This window comes from Orcinus orca, chromosome 8, assembly GCF_937001465.1.
Source record: "Orcinus orca chromosome 8, mOrcOrc1.1, whole genome shotgun sequence".
In the NCBI taxonomy this organism is placed as follows: Eukaryota; Metazoa; Chordata; class Mammalia; order Artiodactyla; family Delphinidae; genus Orcinus; species Orcinus orca.
The window spans coordinates 37,835,594-37,854,352 of record NC_064566.1 but is presented as its reverse complement, the minus strand read 5'-3'; the positions used below and the strand labels follow the sequence as shown (position 1 = coordinate 37,854,352).

Below are 18,759 nucleotides of genomic sequence, written 5' to 3'. Positions count from 1 at the left end.
TCCGCCTGCCAATGCAGGAGACACGGGTTTGAGCCCTGGTCCGGGAAGATCCCACATGCTGTGGAGCAGCTAAGCCCGTGTGCCACAACTACTGAGCCTGTGCTCTAGAGCCCGTGAGCTACAACTACTGAGCCCGCGAGCCACAGCTACTGAAGCCTGCACACCTAGAGCCTGTGCTCCGCAACAAGAGAAGCCACCGCAGTGAGAAGCCTATGCACCGCATTGAAGAGTAGCCTCAGCTCGCTGCAACTAGAGAAAGCCCGCGGGCAGCAACAAAGACCCAACGCAGCCAAAAAAACAACACAAAAAGAATTGGTGTAGAGAAACACAATTGAATTTTTATGTGAAACATGGCAATCTCACTGAATTCTCTTAATGGCTTCATTAGTGTGCCATTTGATTCTGATGGGCTCTCTACGTAAAAGCTTGCATCACTTAGAAATAATGATAGTTTCATTTCTTCTCTTCCATTTCTTATCGTCCTCATGTTTCTTGTCTTAGCAACGGGCAGGTCCTCCAAGAGAATGTGAAACTGAGGTGATCAGAAGAGGACATCCATGTCTCCTTCTTGGCCTTCTTGAGAATGCACCTAAAGTGTCTTCTTTACACATAAGATTTGCTGTAGAGCAATGATTCTCAAGCTTTTGTGTCTCAGGGTCCCATTATACTCCGAAAAATTATTGAGGACCTCAAAGAAATTTAATTTATCCTGACTCTATCAGGATTTAATATACTGGAAAGAAAAAATGTTTAAGCATTTAAAAACACAATAATATATTGTGCTGTTATGAAGTTTTATGAGGATTGAGTTAATTTATGAAAAACCCTTTGCAGAGTATCTAAAAAGTGGTCAAATAAATAATTGAATAAATAAAAACACAATAATAAATCCATTATGTTAACATAAATAATATATTTTAATGAAAATAATCTTTTTCCAGAAGAAAAAGATTAATAACAAATATAGTAGCTTTACATTTTTGAAAAGTTTTAAATATCTAGCTTAATAGAAGATAGCTGGATTCTCATGTCTGATCCTGCACTCAATCTGTCACAATACATTATTTGGGTTGAAGTATAGAAAAAAATTCAACATCACACAGATATAACATATAGGTAGAAAACAAGAGAGCATTTTAATAGCATTTTATGATAATTCAGGCAATTCTTTGATATGATACCAAAACTTGACAAGTGGTAGTTTCTTAAAGGTCAGTTGCAATGTAGAAATCTCAAACCATATCAATGAACATTTCATACCCAGTACACTCATGAAAAAAATGAGAATGAAAAAGGAAAAGAATATCTTAGTGCTACTGTGAAAATAGTTTTGATCCCACAGACTCCCCTGAAAGGGTCTTAAGAGACCCTCAGGTTTCCCTAGAACACACTGTGAGAACTGCTGCTATAGATTATTGGTATTTAACCTTTATCAAGTCAAAAAGCCTCTCATTATTTTATAATACCTCCCTTTTTTGTTGTCATGATAGGTGCTGACCCATATGAAATGCATGGCTGAGAGGCTGAGAGGGCTTTCTCTGCCCTGGAGCGGAGAGCTCAGCACAGGTACACAGAGTGGTGGAAAGTGCTCGGGGCACCCACGACATTCATTGGGGTGGCCTGTCAATTTTGAAGCTCAAGGGCTTTACACGTGAGTTCAAAGGATTTAATTTCTGACACATCAGCTGTCTGGTCCAGAAGGGACCATCCTGAGGAAACGACCAGGAAGGCAAGGTCCAGGCTGGAGGAGTATCCTCTAACCACACGCCTGCCAGCAGCCTGGGGGCCTCCTTCCTGGAGCTCCACACCCTCTTCTCCACAGCCCAGGTGGCCCAGGCCTCAGCCCCTCCACCCCTGACAGTGGCCACCAGGCAGAACAGGCCTTGCTGTTTTCTCAGGGTTGCACAATGCGGAATATGACCTGTGGATGAGGACAGCCACTGGTCTCCAGTAAGTTACCCTTTGCAGTTTTGTAGGAGAAATGACCTGCAGGGACTCTCCCCCAGGCACCAGTCCAGCTTTCCTTCTCACCCCATGACCCCAGCAGGGATGGCTCAGTATAAATGCAGTCACCTGTCCCCAGCAGGTCTGCTCCACCGGGTTCAGGTGAGAAAGTTCTCCAAGGAGTGATTTCTTTGAAAACACTTACTTTAATTCTTCTCTTTTGTATTTGTCCTGAATGAGGTCAGTGCTGGTGCATGGGAAATGCTTTTTGATTAATTACAGGCTGCTTTAGCAAGACACAGCTACGTCCCAGCTGCTCTCTTCTTCCACCATAGACACCTTGGTGACCTCTTAGACAGGCTTGGGTTCAGGGTTGGTGGGTTCAGAGCTGAGGGCTAGTGGCTCCGAGTGAGGTCCTACTGCAATATTGCCTAGGTGGACCACTGAGAGTCTAATGAGAACAAGTGGAAAGAACAGCCGGGCTCTCCTCGACATACAAATCCCAAAGTGGGTGTACAAGGCTTGTCCGTGTCTCCCTGACCCTCTCCTTTCATTTCAGCACAATGAAGCTTTTCACAGGCCTCATTCTCTGCTCCTTGGTGCTGGGAGTCCACAGCCGATGGTTTTCCTTCCTTGGTGAGGCTTATGACGGTAAGGCTGGTGGAGGGGGGATGACACCCATGGGCCTCTGGGATTCACCATGAGCGCTCTTAAGGGTTGGAGCTACTGTCTTAGGCGGTGCTGCCCTATGTGGTAGAATGTGCCAGGTGTTTGGGGAGCTTTTTTTCAGACAGATTGAAAACCACAGGATTTATGTCAATCAGTCACTAGAGAAAGAACAGTCATCATTCCCAGCTGAAATGGAAGTTTGAATGGAAGACATAAAATAAGTCTTGAAATGGTACAGCATTTCCCTCAGACCAATTGCATGAAGGAGGATGGAAGCTATCCATCTATTTCCCCTCTCTTCTTCTCTCCCTCCACTCATTTCTCCCTTCCTCCCTCCCTTTCCCTCTTCCTTCCTTCCTTCCTCTCTTCCTCTTCTCTTCCTTCTTACCTTCCATTTCCTAATTGGATAATTCAGGGACCTTCAGCTTAGCTCTTGCTCCTGCTTCCTATACTCAGTGACACTGTCCCTGGTTCAGTCTGTTTCCTACCCTTTTATAGCCTTTTAACTGACAAAAAAACCCGTGTGCGACCGGGGTGGGGAACCTAATAACATATCTCAAGCTTCCGGTAGGAACTCGGCCCTTATATGCACTTCAGGGTGACCAACTCTCCTGCTTTGCCCAGGTCTGAGGACTTTTCCAGGACACTTTCAACGCTAACTGGGGCAGTTCCAGGAAAACAGGTGCAGTTCTGGTTAGGCTGGGACAGGTGGTCACCTACTTACCTGCAGAATACCTCCGTGAGGGAGGCATCTCCCCCCATCTGAAGGGGAGAAAACCGAGGCTGAGAGCAGCCGAGTCTGCTGCCCAGGGACTAAGTGCCAGTCAGCAGGTGGCAGGACAGAAGTTTGAACCCAGCTGTGCACGAGGCCACAGCTCTTGCTGGGCAGACTTGTCCCAGTGCCACTCCCTCAAGCTGGGGGCTTATCAATCTCAGCTGCATGTTGGATTCACCTGGGGAGCAGTGAAAACTATTGATGCCTGAGACCCACCCCAGAGAGTGTGAGGTAACTGGCCTGGGCTGTGAGGTAGGTCTCAGGGGACTTTCAGTACCTCCCCAGCTGATTGGAAGGTGTAACCAGGCTGAGGCAAGACCCACTGCTCGAGGGCTTGCTTCCTCAGGCAGCCCACGTCATCAATACCGTCCACTAGAAAGTCCTCAGGATGCCATTCACGTGCCTAACAGGCAGGGGAATCAAGTCACAGTTAGCGCATTCGCGCAGCAGGAATACATTTCTTAGGCGTCAGGGCAGAGGTGCTGCATGTCTGCCCCTTTCTCAGAATCTGTCCTCCATGTCACCTCCTCACTCACCCAAATCCCCTGGATCTCATCCTATGCGGCTTCCTTTTATAACAGTGGTTCGGGGCCAAGGGCAATTTTGTGTCCTGGAGATATCTGGCAATGATTGGAAACACTTTTGGTTGTCCCACTTGGGGAAGAGGTTGCCCGTTAGTGGGTAAAAGTGAGGGATGCTGTTAAACGTGTTACAATACCCAGGACAGCCCTGAACAGCAAAGAATTATCTGGCTTAAAATGTCAGTAGTATGAAGCTGAGGAATCCTGCCCTATAAAGATAGCTCCCTTCTCTCCTTAAACGTATCACATGGAGCCCTAAGTGAGATGCAGTCCAGAGACGGCATCGTAGGGGCCCGACAACCAGGTCCAACGCAGCTGTGCCCCTCCCCCCATAACGACTCTCATTCGAGTTACCAGGAGCAGGAAACTAGACACAAGAATGCTCTTCTCAATCTATGGCACTCATGGTGCTATAGCCACAGGATGAAACTGAGTCAGTGGAAGAGTTTCCATTCCTTGCTTCTTCCCTAAGGTGTGTCACAGTTTTCTGTCCACCTGATAATCCTTCCTCTGTGTGCTTTCCTCCCAGGGGCTAAAGACATGTGGCGAGCCTACTCTGACATGAGAGAAGCCAATTACAAAGATGCAGACAAGTACTTCCACGCCCGGGGCAACTATGACGCTGCCCGAAGGGGACCTGGGGGCGTCTGGGCTGCTGAAGTGATCAGGTACCAGGGGCCCTGAGGATGCAGGGATGGGTGTGAGAGCCTCGGACAGCCAGGAGGGGCCAGGCCCTGGAGAACTTCCTGTAGGGCTGTGGCCTCTCCTCCTCTTATCCACCCTCACCCTCTGTGTCCTGTGTGGGGTCTGAGTGGCTGAAGAGCAGAGCAAGGCTGGTGGGACAGACGATTCCCAAGCCTCCCCCATGGGTGCTGTTCACCCAGCATAAGGGGACCCGCAGGGCTGAGGTGGGCTGAGCCCGGGCAGCCTCAGGCTTCATTCCCTCTTTCCTAGCTCCTGTCAGAGTCCTCGATTCCTTGGAAAGAGGAGAGATGGGGAGGGTGGGCTGTTGCTCGTCAGCCCTGGAGTAATCCCCTACCTGCCCTCCTCCATTCCAGCGATGCCAGGGAGAATAGTCAGAGAGTCACAGACCTTTTTAAGCATGGAGACAGTGGCCACGGACGGGAGGACTCGGAGGCTGACCAGTTTGCCAATAGATGGGGCCGGAGCGGCAAAGACCCCAATTACTTCCGACCTCCTGGCCTGCCCGACAAGTACTGAGCTGCCTCTCACTCTGCTCAGGAGACGACGGGGCTGTGAGCCCCCAAGGGCAGGGACGCTGAGCTTGTGAGTTCTCTGTCCACAGAAGCCAGCAGATCTAATAAATGCTTAAGAGATTGAATGTTGAAAACCGTGTATTATTCTTTGATATAAGGACAGCCTGTTTGTTCCCAAGGGGTGATGGCTGGACACCCACATGAAGACCGAGTCTGTGCCTGTGTCTTGGGTGTCGGGGCCACAATCTCAGCATCATACAGCGCAGACACCCTGCTCCACCCCTTCCCCTAATCAGACCCGCTCCCCTCCAGGCCCCTCTGGTTACTGTGGTGCTCTTTCTAGGCCCTTCAGTATTCAGGCCTCTTCACTCCCTGGCAGTTGGGTCCTGTCAGCTTCTCTGCCCTGGGGTCTAGTGTCCTTAGTGCGTCCTCAGTGGTGTCTGTGTGTGGGCAGGGGACACAGCCTCGGGACGACTGGATCGTGGAATCCTGCTCCAGCAGCTGCACCTTGATCTTCTGTTCATTTCTCAGCAACACCTACAAATCCATCTATGAACCAATTTCTGTCTGTGCCATCCAGAAGTGCCTCCAACGCTGTCTCCCTTCACTCTATATTCCTTGCCTGATGCAAGTGTCCAGGAATAAACATGTCCAGAAACGGAGGCATAGGGACGCCATCAAGATTAAGTATCAGGAGGTTTTGTATTGCATTGGATATGTATCAGGTCCTTGAGAAGAAGTCATTTTCCCTCCCTGGACCCTTCCCAACAGAGGAAAGCCAGTAGCATGTTACTCTTTTTCCAGTCATGCCGCATGGTTTGTGGGATCTTAGTTCTCCCCCCAGGGATTGAACCCAGGCCCACGGCAGTGAGAGCTCCAAGTCTTAACCACTGGACTGCCACGGAAGTCCCAGCATGTTACTTCTTACTGAGGAAAACAGTGTCTAATAAAAGGGGTTTGGGCCTGTTAGAGCACAGGAATTATGAGTGACTCTATAAATCACAAATTCCTAGAGAAACCAATAACCTTCTTCCTTGGATAAAAATTTGGTTTTGGTGTTTGGTTTTTTCAGATTACAGATTCCAGGAAGTAAAATGATCTAACACTTTAAAGAGTGGGGAACAGGGGCTTCTGTGGTGGCACAGTGGTTAAGAATCCACCTGCCAATGCAGGGGACACAGGTTCGAGCCCTAGTCCGGGAAGATCCCACATGTCGCAAAGCAACTAAGCCTGTGCACCACAACTACCGAGCCTGCGCTCTAGAGCCCGCGAGCCACAACTGCTGATCCCACACGCCACAAGTACAGAAGCCCGCGCGCCTAGAGCCCGTGCTCCGCAGCAAGAGAAGCCACCGCAATGAGAAGCCCACGCACTGCAACGAAGAGTAGAACCCGCTCGCCGCAACTAGAGAAAGCCCGCGTGCAACAACGAAGACCCAATGCAGCCCAAAAAAAAAAAGAATGGTGAATAGACTTCTGTATCCAACTTTTATTTCAAGTAATAAAAAGGCTGATTATTAAATTTTTCCTATTTACAATAATTTGGAGAACTTGCTTTATCTAAACTTTCAAGTCATCCTTTCTCCTGCTTTTCCTTTCTTTCCCCTCATTTTGCAAATTCTATACCTTCAGTACCTGGGATAGAAATCTAATAGTGAACATTCTCATAATAGGAGTCTCCTTACAACCTGGGGTCTGTTGAGACTTTACCACTAGAGCCCTAAACTCAGCAGTGCTTTGAGCCTGTTCTTGCCAGCCAATCTGCCACCACACTCTCCCTAATCCCGGTTACCCTGCTCCTGCTTTATTTTGTCAGACTCACTTTTCTGAGACACAGCCTCTACGTACACCTCTGACAGTGCCTTCTGATGGGAACTGTATGAGAAAGTTCTCCTGTGACTAACTACCTTACAGACACACTTTTTCTTCCTCCTTGACAAGGAAGTTAAACTTGTCTTTCCCCTACAGGGATCATTTCATCATGAATCGTCTCCCCTTAGGAGTGCTCCTGAATCCCACTTTCAGAGTAGAAGTGTGTGCCGGTTATCAGTTTATTTACTCTGAACTCCACGTCCACCCTTCTTTGCCCCGCTTGTGATACTGGAACTGGTAAACATTTCTCCTGTGCCAGCTGGGCACAGTGTTAATCTCTGTCCTTTCAGGGCGCAGGAGGGACGTTGTAGGACACAAACACTTCCTGGTTTGTGCTTTCCTTCTGCCCAGCTCCTGTGGTGCTCTTCTCTTGCACAGGACACGCAGTGACACTCACACCAGGGAGGAAAATGTGCTTGTTCCTCACATGGGCAAAACCTTGCAGAGTCCAGACAGTCAGTAACAGCTTTCCCAATAAAGCACCACATTGAAAACCCTGAGTTCAATCCACATCACTCTTCACTCTTGCACGTTTTCCTCTTCCTCTTTATAGTCAGACTTGTTGAAAACCTGCCCATCTGCACTTTCTGATTCCTCGCTTCTGACTCACACTTGAACCCACACCAGCCTGTCCTCTGTCCCCACCACTCAGCAAAACAGCTCTGGTCACCACTGACCTCCATGTTGCCAAAACAACTGACATGTTTCTCTCCTCCTATCAGGAGGCCTCTGAGCCATGCTCAGCACAGTTGTCCTCTCCCTCCTTCCTGGAAGGTTCTCTCTTGGCTTCATAGTACCACACTCTCCTTTTGCTTCCCTTCAGTTTTCCTTTATCTCCTTAGCTGGGTCTTTTCATCTCCCCAAACTCTAAGTGTCCCTCAGACTTGGTTCTGGGCTCGCACTTTTTATTTCTCTGTATTCTCCCCAACAAGCGCAGCTAACAGTATCTACATGCTGACGCCTCTGAAACTTATATCTCCCCCTCAGAACCTGGTTTCCAAGCTCCATGCTTGTTTATCTGATTGGCCTCCTGAAACCTCTGATTGGATGGCTTCCACAGATCTCACACTCTGCTTGTCCAAAGGAAACGCTCATCTCCGTCCAGAACTCTTCACCCCCAGGCCACTCCAATTCAGCAAATGACACGACTCTTCCCTCTGTGGCTCACCCCAGATATTGGGAAATGTGCTCGATGCTTCCCTTGCCTTTACCTCCACATCCAATCCACTAGCAAGCCCTGTGATTCTACTTCCAAAATTCATCTCTAGCCCATCAGCTTGGTCTCACGTGCACCTCCACGCTCCTGGCCACACCTGTTCTCACCTGGGTTCCTGCAACAGCTGTCTCAGTAGTCTCCCCATCTTCATGGCTTCCGCCTCTGCTTAAGTGTGACTGTATAGTTTATCATCTAAGCCAAGTCACTTTTCATTGTGAAAGAGACATTATTGATAATTATACCTGGATGACAGGAATAAACTGGAACTGTCCTGGGCAAAAGAGAGCATGTAGGTACCCTACCTCTGAGTCTAGCATACAAACTATACTCAGATCATGTCTCTCCCCTGCTTAAAATCCTTCAATGGATTCCCATGTCCCTTAAAATATAATCCAGGTGCTTATCATGGCTTACAAAGCCCAGTGTGATCTGTCCCTGGCCACCCTCCAGCAGCATCTCATGCCACCCCTTCCCAAGCTCCCCACTCTCCAGTATCACCAACAAACCAAGATTTTCTTTGGCACAGGACGTTTGCAGGTGACATTTTCTCTGCCCACATACTCCTCTGCTCGCTTTTCACAAGGATGGGAATGTCTCACCTGTGGGGTTCTCCCGAATTCACTGTTTCTTGAGAGAGGCCTTCCTGGTCATCCTGGCTGACTCACTCTGGTTATTCTTTACAGTTTACCAATTTTTAACATGTGGGATTCTTTTACTCAATTTTTGGTTTATTCTTCTAATTTTTGTTTGGGTTTTCTTTTGGTCCATCTTCCTCCCTTGTATTATAAAATCAGTGAGAGAAGTGACCATTTCTCTCTTGTTCACCCCTAATATCCCGTACCTGGCATATAATGGCATCTCAACAAATGCTTATTGAAAATGAATAATTGACCTAGTCTTTTATTTTACTAATACAAGAAAGGTTTTCTTTCAAAGAAGGTCAGACTAGTTATAAGGAACAGGAAGGAGCTAAGGAAGAGGGAGATAAGAAAGGTAAAGAAGAAGGAATAAGAGCAGAGTCAAGGGGAAGCAAGAGGCAGAGGGATCCAACCCACAAAGGATGGTTAACCCCAAGGGGAGCAGAAACTTCTCTGGCTCTGAGAAAGGAACGAGGGTGAAGAGAGTGGGGTCAGGGGATGCAGCACATTTGAGATGGACGACAGGGACCTGCGGGAATCTGGTTGTACCTGCTCTTGCTGTAGGTGAGTGTCCCCAGGACTCGTCACACTCCAGTGCGTTCGCCCGTTTTCTTGTCTGTCTTTAGAGCCAGTAGGTAGGGAACCCAAGGGCAAAGGCCTGTCTCTTTTATTGTGTGTTGTCATTGTATCCACAGTGCCTGTCATAGGGCCTCACAAATAGTAGCTGCTTTATACATATTTGTTGAAATGAATGAATAAGGTCTGAGAAGAGTATTGTTCAGAAGTGGACAGAACTGGGGGGAGGGTTTGGGAGTTGTAGAAAGTATGGATGTGGTTTGGATCTGCAGAATGTGGTAATGAGTCACTTTGAGGTGACTACTAAATCTGTACAAATATCATACTCACACCAGCCAAAATGATATAATTTTACTTCATCATAGAAAATATTCAGTTTTCTCCAACGATACTGTGCACACTCCCTCATAGAAATGAAAATGAGGAACGCCATGTGCAAATAAACTGTTAGTCGTTGTGGTAGCTGATGAGAAGCCTTGGGAGAAATAAATGAATATTTTGAATTTCCAAAGTACTGTGCTGATTATCAGAGGGGCAAGTTAGCAGAGAACACTCTGTGAGACTAGAGGAGGGGAAAAAGGACACACTGTATTTCTCTGAGTCTAAGACCCCTAGACTGAAAGATGTGTTACTATTTATACACCACCAAGAAAAAAGATGCTACCATTTAGATTCAGACATAATGTTTTCTTATCACTCTGAATTTTTACTTTACACGTACTGAGAGAGTTCTTTTAAACTTAGACATAGATTTTAATCTTACATCACTCTTGTGTATAAACAAAAAGGAAAGCATACACAAAATTAATCCTAAAGCAATGACAACAATTTCATGAGTGCTGCCTGGTCATTAGTGAATGTAAGACACATCCTAATTTCAGAAATGTATAATCAAGGAATGTGTGTCCTAGAAATGATGAAATATGAGATATAAATGTAAACCTATGCAAGTTCTCTCTCTCTCACTATATTTACTGAGAAGAAATAATAATAAGCTTTGAGCTATTATTAATCATCAGGTGTGATGGGGGTGCTCCTGAGGTGAGGTTCAGCTTCATACCAGCCCCTCAGCTATGGAGGACCTCCCCAGAGAGGAGCAGGTTATCCACAACTGGTCCTGATGATGGTCCATGTTCCAAGCTCCCTCCTTAGCTGAGGTGTCACCTCACCTGGCGCAGCACTGCCTTTATTCTAACCCCAGAATGACTGAGGGCCTCTTCTCTTCCTGCAGAGATGGCAGATGGGAAAGAGCTCACCCCATCTCCTTCCTAGTCACACTCCACCACTGCCTCTTTAAGCTCTGCTGGCATGGGTGCTCCAACCTTTTAGAAATCTCCAGAACAGTCACCGGCTCCTACACATGTCAACTCTCTCAAGAACTCCCTCACCGTACTCCCTTCTGCTTTGATAGGGGCACCAGAATGAGCTGGGAGTGTTTGCAGTGAGCACGCACCCAGCTGAGAACTGAACAGGCATTCTTCTATTCTTCTTGGCACCCTGAACCAATGTGAGGAAATCACCTATCTCCACAAATACTGCACTCCCCACAAGACTGACGACACTGCCGTCTCTCCCTCCCTTTTCTCTGGCGTTTCCTAAGTGGACCAGAGGTGGAATGGGTTGGAGAGGTGTTGATTGCAGAGGCCAGCACTGCTGCCTCTTTGTCAGCCTTGGGAGTTTACTGAGGTCTGGCCCTGCTTCCTGGATACCCTCTCTAGGATGTGGGGTACTTGGAGCTGCTGTGTCCTCAGCTGTGGGTGATAGAAAAGAAGCATCACTCAACAGCCTGTTTTTCACTCTCGGGTGCATAGGGAGCCCTTTCACCATTCTCTAGTTTCCCAGGTTTGCTTTTTGAAATCTGTAATTATGGGAAAGAAGACCCAGGTCCTTTCTGAGGATAGTGTGCTTTGTTTATACACACAGTTATTACCTGTGGAGTCCTGTCAAACCACTCTGTTTAAACCATAGTTGCAAAATCGCCCGTCAATGACCCACTGATACGTTTCCTGAAAGAGTTGGACAAATGGGCAATAACTCAGGCTGGCCAGCGTGCCTAGTTCCTGGACGATCTGACCTGGGAGGGAGCCAGTGCACTGAGATCATCCTTTATTCTCTGCAGGGTGGACTTGGGACTGTCCAAAATAGTCTAACAAAGAGTCTCTAAAAACCTCAATTTATCCTTCCAGTAAAGATGCCTACAGAACTCATTCGTCCTTTTATTCACTATTCAACACCCGTTTAATGATCCCCCCAGAATGTGGCAGGAATTGTTCTGGGCGCTGGGAATCTGAGATAGACAAGATCAGTGCTCTCATGCGGGTAACATTCCACTGGAGAGGTATTATTAAGCTAATCAGTATTTAATGAAATTGAATTAAAATATATTGTCCAGTTACTTGTTTATATGCTAATAACGGCTGCCAAGTTCAGGTGTCAACTCTATAACCTACGGCTAAGAATCCAAACGCCCAGGCTTCACAGGCTGGATTTGAATTTCGGCTTTGCCACTGACTGTGGTAGGTAAGGGTAGTAACATGCAAAAATGATTATGATAAGCTGTGGAGTGAAAAAGCAGAACATAAAACGATAGTGTTATATCACCCTGTTTTTGTTTATGGGTTTATATGTCTACATGCACTGAGACAATAGATTGGAAACATGACGTTTCTACAGAGGTTCTTCCTGCACACCGGTCCCCCACCCCCACCACCGCGCCCGCCCCGTCTAGGCTGATGAAATTCGTATTGCTTTTATTTTCATTTTTATACTTATTTTAAATTTTTCGATTTTCTTCAGTGGACATGTTTGTCCAATAAGATTCATTAAGTCTGCCTGTGTCTAGGCATTTTCCTAGGTACTGAGTATGATGATGAAGAAAACCAACAGCCCAGTTCCTGTCCCGATCGGGATTCCAAGGATGAGATAAGGAAAAACAGCAAATGTCCATTTATAATATAGTTGACTTGTATATGCCTCTCTCTCTTTACACACACACCTCCCCACAACAACACTAAATGTGCAGACACATACGTACACATAAATAACGCAGCGAAATGAACAACGATTATAAAATAAGAATCGATAAACCTGTCAGAGTCACATAAAAAATTTATAATGGAAGATAAGAGGAAAATCTTTTTTCTGCTGCGGCCTCTCCCGTTGCCGAGCACAGGCTCCCGACGCGCATGCTCAGCAGCCATGGCTCACGGGCCCAGCCGCTCCGCGGCATGTGGGATCCTCCCGGACCGGGGCACGAACCCGCGTCCCCTGCATCGGCAGGCGGACTCTCAACCACTGCGCCACCAGGGAAGCCCAGATGTCCCTAATCTTTATGTGCCATATTCCATCTGTTAATAATCCTATTCTGACCTTTTCTTTTCCATATGATTTCTTTTTCTCTCAGGACTGCATCTCTTTCAGTGTTAAACAATGTGTTTCCAGCACTTGACCTTGAAAACTATAGGCCCTACTCGTCTCTGGCAAAAGAAGTCTCCTCAAGATAAGAAATAGAAAATGTTCCCTCTCTCCTGGAGCTGCAAGAATAGCAGATAGGATCACAAAAACTGTATCCAGAAAAGTTATTTCTAACAGAGGAGTTTTTTAAAACAACAACAACAACAAAAGAGACATCAGAGATTGTCACTGTGTCCTGTGAGAGCAACCCTGTAATACTTTATTTATTATTTAGACACTAATCTGTGTATTTGAAGCAAAATTCTTTTTTGATGGAAGCTTTTAGACTGGAAAAGTGGATAGCTGGGTCATGCCAAGGCAACGGCACTGAGCTATAGAAACCTTCAAAACTGTTGGAGGGCATATGGGCGGGCTGCCCTCCTGGACAGCAGAGTGACACTTCACAGTGAAAACAAGGATGTGCACGCCAGCAATATCACTCTTTTGATATACATGGCACATTGCGGATGTCATCTTTTTTCTGGTCTAATGCATGTAACGTCTGCTTATTTCATTTGCATTTTTCTGGTTACTAATGATTTGTGCATCCCTCTGTGAGCTTATTACTTCTAGTGTGTTGTCTGTAAACTATTTTTTGTGTACCTTTCACCCATTTTTCTATTGGGGTTGCCATCTTTTTCTTAATGATTCACAGAAGTTCCTTGTATATTTGAAATATTAATCCCTTGCCGTAATTTAGACGTTGTCTTTTTCCCATTCTCTATCTGAAAATAAATTCTTAATTTTCATGTAATGAAATACCATTTTATGTCTTGTGTTTTGTGCTTTTGAAGTTTTCTTTTTTTCTTTTTCTTTTTTTTTTTTTTTTTTGTGGTACGCGGGCCTCTCACTGTTGTGGCCTCTCCCGTTGCGGAGCACAAGCTCCAGACGCGCAGGCTCAGCGGCCATGGCTCACGGGCCCAGCAGCTCCGCGGCATGTGGGATCTTCCCGGACCGGGGCACGAACCTGTGTCCCCTGCATCGGCAGGCGGACTCTCAACCACTGCGCCACCAGGGAAGCCCGCTTTTGAAGTTTTGTTTAAGAATTTTTTCCTCATCTCTACATCACAAATATATTATTTGATATTCTTTTCTATTAACCTTATAGTTTTACCTTCATGTTTATGTATTTAATACTTCTGGAGTGAACATTTGTATACGTATTAGGTAAGGATCCAGTTTTATTTTTCTCTTTCCAAAACTATTAAGTAACCCATCCTGTCTTCAATGATTTGTGATGTCTCCTTGATCGTATACTAATGTCCTATATGTGTGACCCTAGCTCTGTACTCTCTATTCTATTCCATTGGTCAATATATCTTTTGTTGAGCAAATACTACTGTTTTTTACTGTGCTCTTCTGTACATCTTAACACCTCATATGGTAAGTGCCTCTTCTTAATATTCTCCTTTTTTAGGATTGACTTTTGTATGCATGAACCTTTACTTCTTGATATGAATTTTGGAGTAATTTTCTTCAGTTCTGGGAAAATTCAACTGGAATTTTCATTAGAATTGCATTAAATTTGTGGATTAATTTGTGGTAGAATCAACATGTCTACAATATTAAGTCATCCCATCAGTGAGCCAGGAACTTCTCTCCATTTGTTTGAATCATCTTTTAAGGTGTTTGTTAGAGGTTTGAAATCTCCATTGTGGTGCTGTGTATTACTGGTGAAACCAGTCCTTAGGAATTTTATAGTTATGTTGTTACCATGAATTGTTTATTATTATTAATCATATTTTCCATTTTGTTATTTCTGCTATGGAGAAATGATTTGGCTTTTGGATCAAGTGTTGGGCAACCTTATTAAATTTCCTTAGTAATTCTATAGTTTATTGATTTTGTGTGCTTTTTGAGGTTGAAGATTATACTAACTGCAAATATGACAGTTTCATCTCTGCCTTTCCAATCCTTGTATGTCTTACTTTCGAAATTTTCTGTGGCATTGGCCAGGGCTTCCAGAGCTGTGTTACACAACAGTGGTGATAGTAGCATTCCTTTTCTCATTCCAGATCCTGAACGGCAATGAATTAAAGGTTTTTCCATGAAATAAAATATGTGCTGTAGCTTTTTGGCAAATAACCTTATAAAATTAAGAAATTTCACTTTGATACGTAGTTTTCTAAAGGATTTTTAAAAAGCAACCATAAATATGCCTTCAGCTTTATCAAATGCTTTTTAAAAATCAGTTGAGATAATATTATTTTCTCCTTTAAGCTATCATTGTGGTGAATTACATTGATTCTGTAATGTTGGCATTCCAAGAATAAACCGCACTCAATTATGAGGCACCTTTAATACTCATATTTGGTTTGGCAACACTATGCTGTGTTTTGAATTTTTTGCACCTTTGGAATTGAAATGGGACTATTGTTTTCTTGTACTGTCCACTCTTGTTTTAGAACCAAGTTACTCTAGCTTCTTTAAAATGGCTGTCCAACTTCATTCTTTATCGGTTTTCTACAACAATCTGTGTAACTTAGAATTAACTGTCCCCTGAGATTTTAGCAGACTGTCTTGAAAAACCATCTGGCTTTAGTGGAGGATACTGGGAGGAGAGATCTTTGACAACCACTTCTACTTATCTAATACTTATTTGTTTTCCTAAAGATGTCTATGTCTCTTTGCATCAAAAGGATGCTTACTTAAACAAATAACCTTGAGGGTGTTAGTTCATCTAAATTAACAAACGGTGTGTCACCAGTAAGTTGATTATATGAATATCTGAGAACAGTGACTCTGTATTAAGTCCAAATTTGAACAAGGAAAGGGGAACTCAGATTAATCTCATTTGGGTCTATATAGGGAATCTCTGTCTCTGTGAACCGGTTCTAACCAGCTCAGAATAATGCTGCTGAAGAGCTTTTATGCTGAGAAATGCTATAGTCGTTTAAAGGTAGGATAATTATTGGGTTTGGTTGTGTTGCAGTTATTGTTGTTGGGTTTTTTTGCCGCGCCATGTGACATGTAGCATCCCAATTCCCCCACCAGGGATCAAACCCACGTACCCCGCATTGGAAAAATGGAGTCTTAACCACTGGACCACCAGGGAAGTCCAGTCGTTGTTGATTGCTGTCTTGTGACTTCTGCCAGAAGAATGCAGGTGCAGTCTTACGTGTGAGCCACCAGTGGTTGACTGAGAGGAGAAACGCGGTAGATCTGTTCTCTTAAATGGCTGTTTCTAGGTTTGATAGTGAGTTGTGTTAGACTTGTGTGTGATTCTAGGAAGTCGGTCATTTCTTTATGACACTTGCAGTCCAGTGGAGGGTGTTTTCCCGCACTCTTGGAGCATGGGAAGAGTGAGAAGCCCCCCAGAGCAGAAACCACCCACCTCCTAGCAGGTTGCCTCGCCTCAGTATTAGGGAGCTGCTGCCCTCTACCAGATAAACATATAGGCAAGTGTAGGTCCTGGTCTCAGGAAGCTCAGAGCAGCTGTGTAAAAAATGTTTCCTTTTCTGATGGATGCATTTGCCCCCCATGTTTGTTTTCTTGGGGAGAAAATGCAGTCATATAATCAAGAGTATACACAAGAATTTAATATTTCTTAAGTTGTTTGAATGTAATATCTCTTTTAATCTCCCTGAGTGAACTGAAGGATAGGGAATGGGGAATCCAGCCTTTCTGGTGCTGAAGCTGTGTATTTGCAGAAGCTGCCCTTGCCTCAAGGATTGGTTTGTCAGCGCCTAGAAGAACAAAGGAAAGGACCTGTGGAACTTGGAATTAGAAGTAGTCCCAGGCATGTGCTGGGAATTAAGAGATGGCTCTCTGGAAGAAAAAACAAAAACACTGACTTGGGCTTCCCTAGTGGCGCAGTGGTTGAGAGTCCGCCTGCCGATTCAGGGGACACGGGTTCGTGCCCCGGTCCGGGAAGATCCCACATGCCGCGGAGCCGCTAGGCCCGTGAGCCATGGCCGCTGAGCCTGCGCGTCCGGAGCCTGTGCTCCGCAACAGGAGAGGCCACAACAGTGAGAGGCCCGCGTACCGCAAAACAAAAAAACAAAACAAAAAAAACCCTGACTTAAGTGTTTGTCAATTTCCATGGTGTAAATACTGCCACCACGGCTAATTTCAAAAGACGAAGACTTAACAGTTGGCTTGCAAAATCCCTGAAAATGTAACAGCTAGCTCTCCTGAGCTAGTATGAGCTGATTCCAGCACACCAGAAGGTAATCCACTTCCAAAGGGTAGAGACTACCAGCTATACCTTTGAAACTAAGTTGAAAGTTTCAAAGATTTCCCAGGTGAAAATAAGAAGCAAACCAAACTCTTTTAAAAAGCACTGGCTTTGGACTTCCCTGGCAGTCCAGTGGTTAAGATTCTCAGCTCCCAATGCAGGGGGCACGGGTCTGATCCCTGGTTGGGGAACTAGCATCCTGCATGACGCACAGCATGGCCTAAAAATAAATAAATAAATAAAAAATAAAAAGTACTGGCTTTTTAAGAAAACTCTCTTGAGAGAAAAATTAAAGTTTACTTCCCACAGTGCTTGCAAAGATAGCTACGTCATAGGTTATATATATTCTGTACCTTGAGCAAATACATTAATAAGTTATAGAAGTTGGTTGTCAGAGAATGAATAAGATAATTTTCCACTTTAAAAGATGGTTCTTAATTGAAAAAAAGCTACAACAAAGGTAAGCATTAGTGTTCATCAAAAGATACCATAAAGAAACTTTTTAAAAAAGCAAATTTATTAGACAACTTTGCAGTTGCTGGGATTAAACTTATTACTCTAAACATTGATAAATAAAGGGAAAGAAAGCATTTTAAAAGAATTAGTGCATAGCTGTACATTATAATTTTGTTGAATCGTAAGTTTGTTAAATATAAAACCAAATACATTACTCCCATGAAAATGACTGAAAACATGAAAATAAAAGCCACAAGCTGGGGGAAGATATTTGTAACATACATAATCAAAAAGGCTTTATATGAAGTATATAAAGAGCTCCTACTAATCAATAAAAAAGGAAAAAGAAATAAATATAAATTTCACAGAAGAAAAAGTACAAATGGCTCATCAATATGTAAAAATGGGCAATCTCATTGACAATCAGGAAAACACAAATTTAAACTACAATGTGATACTATTTATCACTCACCAACTTGACAGAAAAAACAAATATGGCCTAGGATGTGGAGCAAGGGGGCCATGTATCCACTACTTGTGGGAATATAAATATATAAAATATAGAAATATGTATTGTAAATATATATATACAACCATTTTGGAAAGATAATTTGGTATTACCAACTAAGGTTCAACATAATCATATTCTATTTCACTTCTAGGTCTCTACCATTTGAACTCTTGTACTGGAATATTTGCACAAGATTACCAGAAGCAACACTGTAATAGTGAAACAGAAAAAACCCAAATGTTGAAATAAGCTGTGTTACATTCATGCTTGGCAATAGTCTTCAGCATTGAAAATGGAAGAACTACTGCAACAGTCATCAACCTGCCTATGTCTAAAGAACGTATTGTTGACCAAAATAAGCAAATGACTAGTGAATCCATACAATAGAAATCTATTTACAGAAAGTTCAAAAACTGGAAAAACCTTAAAAATATATTGTTTATGGATATGCATATGTGATTAAAAAAAACAATTTTAAAAAAAGCAAGGGAATGATAACACAAAGTTTGGGAAGGAGTTTACCTTTGGAGAAAGGGCAGGGAGAAGCATGCAGCAGAGAGTGGGACACAAGGGGCTTCTGCGGTGTTAGTAATATCCTGTTTCCTGGGTTGCTTGCGGGGGGCTTCCAGAGGGGGGATACTTTAAAAGTTTTAGATGGTAAAGTCATATATTAAG

At 44.3% G+C, this 18,759-nt stretch overlaps 1 protein-coding gene across 14 annotated transcripts in view; it reads left to right on the top strand.

Moving 5' to 3' along the window:
- LOC125965092 (serum amyloid A-2 protein) overlaps positions 1-18,759 on the top strand; it is a 125,744-nt gene that overhangs the window by 14,635 nt on the left and 92,350 nt on the right. For 3 of the 14 annotated variants that reach the window (XM_049712888.1, XM_049712886.1, XM_049712887.1), the window contains exon 2: positions 2,550-2,595. The exons of 3 other annotated variants lie outside the window; for them this stretch is intronic. Coding sequence is in view for 7 of the 11 variants with exons in the window: in XM_049712866.1 (XP_049568823.1) it covers positions 2,180-2,184; positions 2,504-2,595; positions 4,499-4,637; positions 4,924-5,260 (573 nt within the window). In the remaining 4 variants the exon portion in view is untranslated. Of the gene's footprint in view, positions 1-2,089; positions 2,185-2,503; positions 2,596-4,498; positions 4,638-4,923; positions 5,312-18,759 lie in introns of those variants that run through there. 8 more of the 14 variants (XM_049712873.1, XM_049712876.1, XM_049712867.1 and 5 more) reach the window with 7 other exon arrangements.